Source organism: Xenopus laevis, chromosome 5L (assembly GCF_017654675.1).
Source record: "Xenopus laevis strain J_2021 chromosome 5L, Xenopus_laevis_v10.1, whole genome shotgun sequence".
In the NCBI taxonomy this organism is placed as follows: domain Eukaryota; kingdom Metazoa; phylum Chordata; class Amphibia; order Anura; family Pipidae; genus Xenopus; species Xenopus laevis.
This window is the reverse complement of record NC_054379.1, coordinates 147,386,169-147,398,758: the sequence shown is the minus strand read 5'-3', so window position 1 is coordinate 147,398,758 and position 12,590 is coordinate 147,386,169. Positions and strand designations below refer to the sequence as shown.

General features: G+C 40.5%; 1 protein-coding gene across 1 annotated transcript; it reads left to right on the top strand.

Moving 5' to 3' along the window:
- The first annotated feature begins 246 nt into the window (after positions 1–246).
- Positions 247–12,043, top strand: cmpk2.L (cytidine monophosphate (UMP-CMP) kinase 2, mitochondrial L homeolog). The gene is made up of 5 exons (XM_018263998.2): positions 247–1,110; positions 5,458–5,572; positions 7,218–7,419; positions 9,160–9,393; positions 11,827–12,043. The coding sequence occupies exons 1-5, from the start codon at positions 385–387 to the stop codon at positions 11,945–11,947; spliced, it is 1,398 nt and encodes a 465-aa protein (XP_018119487.1). The 5' UTR covers positions 247–384; the 3' UTR covers positions 11,948–12,043.
- The last annotated feature ends 547 nt before the right edge of the window (positions 12,044–12,590 follow it).

Sequence of the window (12,590 nt, the reverse complement as noted above, 5' to 3'; positions counted from 1 at the left end):
GAGTATAGTTAACATAAATAGCAATTAGAAAATAATAGACATTAATATGTCCTTTGTACTTTTACCACGACCCCCATATGACCCCTCAGGAACTAAGAGCCCAAGACATTATACCACTACCCGCCCCCACCCCTTTATTTGATAACAACTCGAGGTCAGTTTCCCTTTAGCCGCTCTGATATAGTTGGGAAATTAAGTTTCGGACCAGAGAAACGAAACCAGGCAGTTGGAAAGCGCGAGTGACAGTAGGGAGTGAGTGGGCGGAGCTAAGTGTCTCGGGAGATAAAGACTGGGGATTGGGAACCGAGTTGCTTTCACTTTCCTTTCCTGAACGAAGTTGTTAATGAGAAATCCCGGAGCCATTCAGCCTGTGTCACTACTTCCATGATATTGGGCTGGAGCTCAGCCGGGCTCTTGTGTCGGCTCATGAGCCAAAGGCCAGCTGTAAGGCGGCAGATAGACATAATAATATCCAGTGCTTATTATAGACACATCATGGGCCCTTCTCACAGCCCGGGCAGGTCAGAATGGGAGCACAGGATATTTGCAGTGGACGCCGACCCCAGCCTGGGCTACCATGAGTCTTTCTATTTCACAGCACTGGCCAATAAGGATGGAGTTTCTTCTCCTGCCACTTCCAATGAGTGGCCAATGCTGACACAGGGGGTCACTGCCCTCTCAGTGTGTGTTACTGACCCCCACCCAGTTAGTGCTGCCAGACTGCATAGATCCCTGGGGCAACAACTTGCCCAAATATTGTCTGGCACACACCACGTGCTGAAGCTCCTCTCCTACCTCCCCCAGGACCCCCATCATTCCCTGCTCAGGGGCTTCTTCATCTGTGACCCCCAGAACTGCAACAACACTTGGCACAAGCTCAAGCACCTGCTCTGCGAGCACAGGCAGCACATCACTTCTTTCACTCACCGACAGGAGCCTCGGGGGGAGATCTGGCAAAATGTATTGGAACTGAACGGAGGGGAACAAGAGACGGGGGGACGGTGGCCACTAGTGAGAGTGGGGGAGCCGCAGCCATCGCCATTTGCGCTCAATATCCTGCACTCTGCTGTGTTCTACTCACTGAGTAGTGCCCGCTCTGTCTTACTACAGGTCAGTGAGTTTCGCATAGAAAGAGTTAAAAGGCAATAAAAGGTTTAATTATGGCTAGTGATGTGCGAATAAATTCGCCTGGAACGAATTTGCTGAGAATTTCTGCGTTTCGCCCCAGGTGAATAAATTTACGAATCTCCAGTGAAAATTCGTCAATTTACGATTTTCACGATTTTTTTGTGAAAACCTTCAAATTTCATGATTTTTTTGTGAAAACCTTCAAATTTCACGATTTTTTTGTGAAAACCTTCAAATTTCACTACTTTTTCGTGAACTTTCCGATTTACAGATTTTTTGCGGATTTTTCACTGTTTCTCGAATTTTGCCTATTATGGCAAATAACTAGGGATGCACCGAATCCAGAATCCTTCTGCCCAGCCGAACCAAATCCTAATTTGCATATGCAAATTAGGGGCGGGAGGGAAATCACATGACTTTTTTGTCACAAAACAAGGAAGTAAAAAATGTTTTCCCCTTCCCACCCCTAATTTGCATATGCAAATTCGGTTTGGTATTCGGCCGAATCTTTCGCGAAGGATTCGGGGGTTCGGCCAAATCCAAAATAGTGGATTCGGTGCATCCCTACAAATAACTAACAAAAAGGAAATGATTCACTTTCTAATTTACTGACACAAATATATGTGCTGCTGGCATCTAAGTTGTTTTGTCTTGTGTTATTTTGCGACCTCCAGTGGGTATGAGTGGTACTGCATTGTCTCATAAATACTGCAGGGAATCTGGAAATGTTCTGTTGCCTATACAGTGTGTTCCCTATGCACAGAAAACCTTAAAGGGATATTGTCATGGGGAAAAAATGTTTTTTTTTCAAAGCGCATCAGTTAATACAGTTAATAGTGCTGCTCCAGCACAATTCTGCACTGAAATCCATTTCTCAAAAGAGCAAACTGATTTTTTTATCAAGTTCAAGTTTTTAACTTTTTTTTAATCTGCCTAACTGCCAGTTGATCCAGAGGAAGGAAAAACCCCATCTGAAGCCTCTCCAATTTGCCTCAGAGGGTGAAAAATTCCTTCCTGACTCCAAAATGGCAATCGGACTAGTCCCTGGATCAACTTGTACTATGAGCTATTTCCCATAACCCTGTATTCCCTCACTTGCTAAACGCCATCCAACCCCTTCTTAAAGCTATCTAATGTATCAGCCTGTACCACTGATTCAGGGAGAGAATTCCACATCTTCACAGCTCTCACTGTAAAAAACCCCTTCCCAATATTTAGGCGGAACCTCTTTTCATCTAATCGGAATGGGTGACCTTGTGTCAGCTGGAAAGACCTACTGGTAAATAAAGCATTAGACAGATTATTATATGATCCCCTTATATATTTATACATAGTCATCATATCACCCCTTAAGCGCCTCTTCTCCAGCGTGAACATCCCCAATTTGGCCAGTCTTTCCTCATAGCTAAGATTTTCCATACATTTTACCAGCTTAGTTGCCCTTGTCTGCTCCCTCTCTAATACAATAATGTCCATGGGGCTAAACATATTGTCAGTTTCCCAGCTGCCCCCAGTCATGTGGCTTGTGCTCTGATAAACTTTATTCACTCTTTACTGCAGTATTGCAAGTTGGAGTGATATCACCCCCATCCCTTCCCTCCACCCCCAGCCTAACAACAGAACAATGGGAAGGTAACCAGATAGCAGCTCCCTAACACAAGATAACAGCTGCCTGGTAGATATAAGAACAACACTCAATAGTAAAATCCAGGTCCCACTGAGACACATTCAGTTACATTGAGTAGGAGAAACAACAGCCTGCCAGAAAGCAGTTCCATCCTAAAGTGCTGGCTCTTTCTGAAATCACATGACCAGGCAAAATGACCTGAGATGGCGCCTACACACCAATATTATAACTAAAAAATACACCTGCTGGTTCAGGAATTAAATTTTATATTGCAGAGTGAATTATTTGCAGTGTAAACAGTGTCATTTAGAAATAAAAACTAAACCATAAAAATCATGACAGAATCCCTTTAATAAGGACACTAAAAGTTACTGGGCTCCCATAACAAAATAAAAAAAATTGTAAATAAGACATTTTTTCATAAGTATAATGAAGCCTATTACCTGTTGATGCCCAATTGGCCCCCCTATTCTTCCTGCCCCCCCCAGCAGGCACAGGGTTTGCTTAATCTAATTTATTCACCTTGGTGGGAGGGCTACCACAACCCTACTGCAGGCAACCCAGTTCTAGAAGCAGCCTTAAAGGGGTGGTTCACCTTTAAGTTAACTTTTAGTATGTCATAGAATGGCCATTTCTAAGCAACTTTTCAATTAGTCTTCATTTTGTCTTTTCTATAGTTTTTGATTTTTTTGCATTTCTCTTCTGCCCCTCTCCAGCTTTCGAATGATGGTCACTGATCCCGATCTAAAATCAAATGCTCTGTAAGGCGACAAATGTATTGTTATTGCTGCTTTTTATTACTTATCTTTCTATTCAGACCCTCTCCTATTCATATCGCAGTCTCTCATTCAAGTCAATGCATGGTTGCTAAGGTAATTGGGAACCTAGCAACCATTTCTGAAATTGCAAAGCTTCTGAATAAAAAGCTAAATAAATTAAAAAAACACAAATAATAAAAAAATGAAAGCCAATGGCAAATTGTTTCAGAATATCACTCTCAAGGGGAACGACCAATTTAAGCAAATAAAATAGTATATAATCTGAGCCACCAACCCCAATAGAGACAGCATAGGGATGGGCAAATTTTCCGCCTTGTTTCGCCGAAAAAATGACGCATTGTGCGTCAAAATAAAAAGACATGCGTCAAAAAAATTTCGCCGCGCGACAACAATTTTTTGACGCCCATAGACTTTAATGGGCGACATTTCAGCGGCGGCAAATTTTTGGCGAAACGAAATGGGTCAAATTCGCTCATCCCTAAATTCGCCAATCCCTAGACAGCAGTAGTGAGCTGTGCCTCTATATTATACATAGTATTAAAAAACCACATAAATACACTGCTGCCTGTACTCACGAGGGGCAAGTGGGGGAAAGGCACATAGACAACCCCTATCCCACCCATACCAATCTTTTAATGGGATGATTTAAGGACAGGGCTTCCTTGCCCCGACTGGAGCTCCACCTGCTGCAAGTCCAAATGAGTAAATGAGTAGTAAGGGGTGCAAAGTGACTAACTCTAGCGAAAATTCGAAAATACTAACGGGCGCTGGCGTAACTTCGCTAGCGAAGGCGATAGACTGTAGCGCTACTTTGCACTCTAACGCCAGGCGAATTTTTGCTCTGGCAAAGGAACGTAACTACGCAAATTAACTAAGTTGCGGATTTTAATGAACGTTAACTCTTGCGCCATACTTGCCTTCGCCACCTCAGACCAGGCGAAGTACAATAGAGTAGATAGGAATTCCTCAAAAAAAAATTTGAATATTTTTCTAAGTCCCACAAAACGCTGGCGACTTTTCAGTTTTTCAGGTTGATAGGCTGCAAGAGATTAGGTACCCGGCTTCCCCCCTACATTTCCTAACATATAGCACAAAGACTATACACTGGGCTCATGTGTAGGGCAATATAACAACTTTATTTTATTTTATTAAGATTCCCTGGTCTTGTGTAGTGTAATGTATTTGCTGCAACATAAACGTCCATTGTACTTTAACTTCCCACCGTATGCAAATTAGCCAATGCTTGGCGCAACTTCGCTTTGCTTGAGAAATTAACGCTAGCGAAACTTCACCATCGTTCGGTGCCCTGGACGCAACTTTGCACTTTAGTGAATTAGCGTTGTCCTGGCGAATTTTTGCCTGGTGAAATGTGGCGATGTGAGCGAAGCCGATGCTGGCGCATTTCTGGAGGTTAGTGAATTTGCCCCTAGATGTCGAGTTTCCTCCCCATAGGCAGCAGGTATATAGTACAGGTATGGCACCTGTTATCCAGAATGTTTGGGACCTAGGGTATTCGGATGACAGATCTTTCTGTAATTTGGATCTTCATACCTTAAGTCTACTAGTAAATTGTGTAAACATTAAATAAACGCAATAGGCTGGTTTTGCTTCCAATAAGGATTAATTATATCTTAATTTGCATCAAGTACAAGCTACTGTTTTATTATTACAGAGAAAAAGGAAATCATTTTTAAAAATGTGGATTACATAGATACAGTTGAGTTTATGGGAGACAGTCTTTCCATAATTGGGAGCTTTCTGGGTTTCCGAAAAATGACTCCCATACCAGTACAGAGTAACAGAATGCCACCCACTATCACTCTTCCTTTGCCGTGTTTTTATCATTCTCTGTAATTAGTTATATCCATGAATGAGCCATTTATCATGTGTATTTTGACATTTGAACTTTCCCACACGTTCCAGTGTTCTGAGTGGATCCCAGAAGCCACACGGATTGTAGAACTTCTGGATAAGTGTGACACCGGCACTAAGAAAGGGCATTTTCCTGTTATTGTTATTGAGGGACTCGACGCCACAGGTGAGCCGTGTTCTGGAACTGGTATATACATATCTAATAAGTGCATTGGGGTACTGTCTACAAGTCATATGTTAGGCATTGGTAAGCAACTTTTCAGTTGGTCTTCATTCATTATTTTTTATAGTTTTTGAATTATTTGCCATCTCCTTCTGACTTTTTACAACTTTCAAATGGGGGTCACTGACCCCGTCCAAAGGAAAAAGGCTTTATAAGGCTACAAATGTATTGTTATTGCTACTTTTTATTACTCGTACTTCTATTCAGGCCTCTCCTATTCATATTCCAGTCTCTTATTCACATCAGTGCACGGTTGCTAGGGTAATTGGGCTGATTTGGTTTTCATTTTTTATTCTTTGTGGTTTTTGAGTTATTTAGCTTTTTATTCAGCAGCTCGTCCAGTTTGCAGTTTCAGCATTCTGGTTGTTAGGGTCAAAATTACCCTAGCAACCATGCACTGGTTTGAATAAGAAACTAGAACATGAATAGGAGAGGGTCTGAAGGAAAAGATGAGTAATAAAAGTTTGAAAGCTGGAAACAGTCCGAAGAAGTCAAATAATTAAAAAATTATAAAAAAAAGAAATAATGAAGATTAGTGATGAGCGAAATGTTTCACTTAAATGCACCAAATGATGACAAAAAAATTGCGCGTCAAAAAATTTGTAGCGCGTCAAAAAATAAAATAAAATGTTGTTGCCCTTAGACTTCAATGCATTTTTTGCAGAATTTTCGCCATTTCACAGATTTTTGGCAAAGCAATATGGGTCAATTGCTAAGCATTGGCCATTCTATAACATACTAAAAGTTAAGTTAAAGGTGACCTCAAAAGGGTGATTTGTGAACTATACAGAGGTGGGATAATAAAACAGCCCTAGAACAATAGTATGTGCTTCAGATGTATACCAACTTGTGGCTTTATTAAACAAGGGCCCGGTTACCTTTCTCCAATGTAAGGGGGTTATTTTTCAAAGTCCGAATTTATCTCAATATTTTCTGAATAAAACTCAGACCAAATCCGCATGGGCTTTTTCGGCTTATTTATTAATACACTTTCAAGAAAATGTTGTTTGCGGGGGGAAAAAAAATCTGAAAATCAAATTTTCAAGTTTTTTTCAGATTTTTCATCCGATTTTCACGATTTTTTTCGGATTTTTCACCAGAAAACTCAGATTTTTTTTGCAGGAAAACCCAGCGCACATCAATAAATCATTGGGACTTATTCCATTGATTTATATGCAACCTCGACAGGTCCGAGATGCCGGATTTTCTGATTCAGATTTTTCCATCCTCTGGGTTTAATAGATTCCGAAAAATTCATGATTTTTTAAAAGTCAGATTTTATATAAAGAAAAATCACGATTTTTTTTAGTGATTTTTGCATTGGGAGTTTAGTAAATAACCCCCTAAGTGTTTGTTTCTAGGGATTTTAGTGGTACATTGTCCATGATTCATGTAAGTTGTTTACCAAAGACAAGTTAATAATGTTAAATAAATGACTGCACCTTGAAGGCATGTCTCATACCTACACAAGCCGTAACCCTGGCATTATATTCTACAAAAGAAATCAATAACCGGTGTTTCTATTTACCCATGATGCACCTCGGCACTTAAATGGTTCTTCGTATTACGTTTTCATTTCTTTTTGAAGGGAAAAGCACACTCACAGAGTCCCTGAAGGACTGCCTTAAGGCAACATTACTCAGGTCACCACCTGACTGCATTAGCAAGTGGCGGAAAACATTTGATGATGAGCCGTCACTTATAAAAAGAGCATATTATGCCGCGGGCAACTACGTCGGAGCCTGTGAAATAGCCAAGGCATCGATGGATTCTCCGGTCATTGTGGACAGGTTAGTTAAAACAAATGGCTTTTCTATCTGCTTCTAATCAATTAGAGTGAATCTGACACGTAGAAATCAATATGTTGATTCTGCTGGGGTTGGGGAAAGGACCATAATACAGATAACGTGCCGTTACTTTACCAGCCTCCTATGTTACTATGTGGTCTGTTATCCAGACTGTTTAGGATGTGTATTGTAAAGATACGAGGATTGGGGGTCTTTCCATTCTGTTGAGTACCATGCCTTAAGGCTACAAAATATCAATGGAACGTTAAAAGCCTACAGTATACTTCTGTAGCTTTTTAACGTTCAATTTATATTTAGTAGCCTTAAGGCATGGAACTCAATAGTGATGAGCGTATTTCTCCCGTTTTGATCCAGCGAAAAATGTGCGAATTTCCTGCAAAATTCGTGAAATGGCGAAAAATTTGCAGAAAAATCATGAAATCGGAAAGTTTCACTGAAAAAATGTGAAATTCAGACATTTTCAAGAAAAAAATTTGAAATTCTGACATTTTCAAGAAAAAAATCATGAAAATCAGACATTTTCACAAAAAATCTTGAAAATCGGAAATTTTCACAGGAGATTTGCGAATTTATTCACCAGGGTGAAACACGGAAATTCGCCGCAAATTTGTGCCAGCTGAATTTATTCACCCAACAGTAGACTCAACAGAATGGAAAGTCCCCCAATCTTTGTTTTAAAGGAGTAGTTGACCTTTAAGTTATATTTCATATACAATGGGTCATTCCAAGCAATTTTTAAGTTAGCCTTCATTTTTTCTTTTTAATTGCTTTTTTAATTATTTGTCTACTTCGTCTGACTCTTTCCACTAACCTCTCTATAAAAGCAAAAGCTCTGTAATTCTACAAATGTATAGATATACTTTATACTATTCCTTTTTGTATTCAGGCCCTCTCCTATTCATATTCCAGTCCCTTATTCAAATCACTGCTTGGTTGCTAGGATAATTTAGACCCTAGCCACCAGATTGCAGCAATTGCAAAGAGCTGCAGAATAAATATATAACTGAAAAACAACAATTAATAAAAAATGAAAACTAATAGGCAATTGCAAATAGTTTTAGAATACCGCTCTGTACACCATACAAAAAGTTATTTTAAAGGCGATAAACCCCTTTAATAAGACTTTATAGGGACATGAAATGCTAGTTAGTGATGGGCAAATTTCTCCCGTTTCGGTTTGCCGAAAAAATTGCGAATTTCCAGCGAAATTAGCGAAACGGCGATAAAATATGTGAAACTCAAAAATTGCTGCCGGCGTCAGTTTTGGATGCATGTCCCAAAAGTTTGCGTCAATTTTGACGCTGGCTTAAAGTCAATGGGCGTCCGAATAGTTTTGACACGCGGTGATTTTGATGCAATCGACTTTTTGACGCTGTTGAATTTTCGCGGGAGTTTTGCAAATTTATTGGCCAGCGGTGAAAATCAGAAATTTGACACAAATTCGCGCCAGGTGAATTTATTCAGCCGTCACTAGATGTAGTTCAGGGTTTTCTGGATAACAGGTTTCTGGATAATAAGGATCACCAGCCACTTATACAATGGCTTATAGCATGGCAGACAAAACTGTGACCTCATACATTTGAGAGTTGGTTGCACAGGGATGTTAACAGAGCCAACTGCCAAATCCAAGATAAACAGCAGCAAACTACAGGTATACAAGGTATATTTTCTCTGTATGGTCTACACTCATGGATTGTTGATTGCGCTTATCTGTTTGATTAGGTATTGGCACAGCACAGCGGCATATGCCATAGCTACAGAAATAGGCGGAAGCATTCACAGCCTCCCCCCATGCCATCATGACGTTTATCAGTGGCCGCGGGATCTATTAAGACCCGATCTTGTCATTCTGCTGACTGTCAGCGACGAGGAGAGAATGCGACGCATGCACGGGCGTGGACTGGAAGAAACCAAAGAAGAAAAGGAGTTGGAATCTAATACCATGTTCCGGCAAAAGTATGTTATAAATATTCCCTGCTTGTTGCTTATGGTTCTGCTGTTCGTACAGCATCTGAAACCTGCTCAGACTTACTTTTAATAAAGGAAGTTATTGGTGCAATTTATATATGTTCTGTCTGAGTCCTAGGGGGGTTCATTAGACTTGTGATCAAATAAAATGCTGGAGTGAAATAAATTGGTTAAGAGCATCTGCTTAGCTCAGGGCTGTCCAAAGGGGCCCGACAGGCCATGTATTAGGATTACCCTCAATTAAAGCCAGAGGAGCCAGACAAAATGAAGGAATAACTGAAGACCCTACAGAAATCAAACATTATTAAACCCATACTTTGCTATGGCCCCAAGGCTTGTACAAAGGTCCTCATTTAGCTCACTGCTCAATACACAAAGCTTGTGTGACAGTTTCACTGATTCTGGAGGCTTTGAATTACAAGGTGGCACCTTACACACATGTACATGAAATGATGTGAAGCTTACAAGCTGGATGGAAGTTCAAGACTAAAGACTGCCCCACTTGGGACCCCTTAAATGAGTTAATTTGTAGTTATGGTCTTTTGTAAAGGAAAGTAGCTCAGTGAAGTTGGTGGGAGCCATGTCAAACTGCTTTAGGTCCTCCTCAAAAGCATGTGCAGTTGAAGGCAATCTGGGCCTGGCTTCTCCAGCACATGTTCAGTGGTGATGGTGCCAGAGAAGAGGATCTGAAGTAGTGTGATGGTTGTGCTTTACAGAACAATGTACAGCAACATATTTAGGGGGTCTCCAGTGGTGCTGTTTGTGGGGAGGATGGACGTTCTCTGGAAGACCAAGGTATTCTGCAAGGTTTTGTTGTTCTCTGTAAAACATTGTAAATTGTATTGTAGTAGGGTTTAGTTATCCTTTAAAAGACTATTAAGGGCAAAGGCCACAAAAAGATAATCAGGCAATGGACACTTAGGGGCAGATTTTGAGTTCATGGGAAATTGTAAAAACTCCCATGAACTCCAAATTCGAAAAAAAAATGATCAATCGAATTTCTTCAGATTTCAAAATTCAAATTCAATTTTTTTTTAAATACTGGAATCAAATTTTAACTTTTCCCTAGTCAAATTACACTAAACTAAACTTGAAAATTCCAATTTTTAGATTAGAATTTTTAAATTTGAATTTGAATTTTCACTTAGCCCCTTGATAAATCTGCCCTTACTGTAAATAGAGTAAAAATCAATTAGACCAGTGGACAAAAAGAGAAGGAAATGAATTATATAAACAACCGCTTTGCTGCACAGCATTTAATGGCACCCTGTAGTGTTACGGAGGTGTATGAGGGTAATACATGGCTGTAAATTTCCAGTCTATGTGTCTGGTCCCAATATTGTGAACAGGAGCCTGCAACTAGGGTCACAGTTTTAGGAGGTCAGTGGTCATCTCTCCCTCTCTCTCTCTCTCTCTCTCTCTATCTAAATAAATAAAATGTTTTCATAAAAATTTCCTAGCCACTGGCTGGACACTAAGGGGCCCATTTACTTAGCTCGAGTGAAGGAATGGAGGAAAAATAGTTCGAATTTCGAATGTTTTTTTTGGCTACTTTGACCATCGAATGGGCTACTTCGTCCTTCGACTACGACCTTCGAATCGAACGATTCAAACTAAAAATCATTAGACTATTCGACCATTCGATAGTCGAAGTACTGTCTCTTTTAAAAATTATTCAACCCCCTAGTTCGCCACCCAAACCTACCGAGGCCAATGTTAGCCTATGGGGAAGGTCCCCATAGGCTTCCTAACAATTTTCTGATCAAAGGAATATCCTTCGATCGATGGATTAAAATCCTTCGAATCGTTAGATCGTAGGAATAGCGTTAAATCCTTCGACTTCGATATTCGAAGTCGAAGGATTTTACTTCGACGGTATTCTTTGACTCGATATTCGACCCAAGGTAAATGTGCCCCTAAATCTAGTGGTGGATTTATGGGGGGTTTCTACTGCCTAGAGCAGTTGTCCCCAACCAGTGGCTTGTGAGCAACATGTTTCTCTCCAACCCCTTGGATGTTGCTCCCAATGGCCTCAAAGCAGGTGCTTATTTTTTAATTCCTAGCATGGAGGCAAGTTTTTTTTGTATAAAAAACAGTTGTACTGCCAAAATGGGCCTCCTGTAGTCTATCAGTCCATATAGGGACTACCAAATAGCCAATCACAGCCCTATTTGACACCGCCAGGAACCTTATTCATGCCTGTGTTGCTCTCCAACTATTTTTACATCTAAATGTTGCTCACAGGTAAAAATGGTTGGGGACCTGTGGCTTAGAACATTAGTGACCTTAAATACAGCAATATATGACTATAAAATAAAACATTCATATCCAAAACTTAAAATATAACAATACTGCTAAAAACAGAGTTCCGTCTGATGACTTCTCATTATGGAATTTGCTTTTCTCATTTCTGTATTTCAGGGTGGAGGAGGCATATAAGAGAATAGAAAACCCCCGGTGTGTGATCATCGACGCCAGCCCTACAAAGGAAACCGTTTTAAAGGAAACATTAAATGTAATAAGGAAACACTGTGCCATCTAGCTTGGCCTTCAGTTAGCTTGCCTTTGGATAAATGCATATATTGTAAAGATGACCTCAGATTTTTCTTTAACCAAATACATTTTTCTCCATGTTAAACTTAACTTGTATGAATTTTTTTGTACATTTCTTAGATGTAAATCCTCATTGCTCCTGCACTTCTGCCTGGGGGAATTATAAATGATAATAAAAGGGAGGCCATACAGCAGGCATAATGCAGCCAGATGCAAAGTCAATAAATTAACTGACCATTTGGTCATCTTTTTGCTGGGCCAAATCAGGCTGATCGGATAGCTTGGCTCCACTCAGATCACAATCAGATCATAAGATGGACCCAGGGCCGCCATCAGAAATCACAGGGCCCCACCTACAGGTCTGCCCTCCCCACCCCATAGATCCAGCCCCCACCACACACTAAAAAAAATTGGTGGCCAGCCCCCCCCCACGTTATAAGAAAATTGGTGGCCAGGGCCCCCCTAAATTGTCCATGAAAAAAAACTTGCCCTCCCAGAAGTTTAAAAAAAAATTGGTGCCAGGGGCCCCACCACACAACAGGGACCACAAAGGGTTACCTTTAGGGAGGCCCTGCCATGTTACACTTACTTCATTAGTGTGGCCCACCTGCTGTCAGTGAGCTGCCAACTAC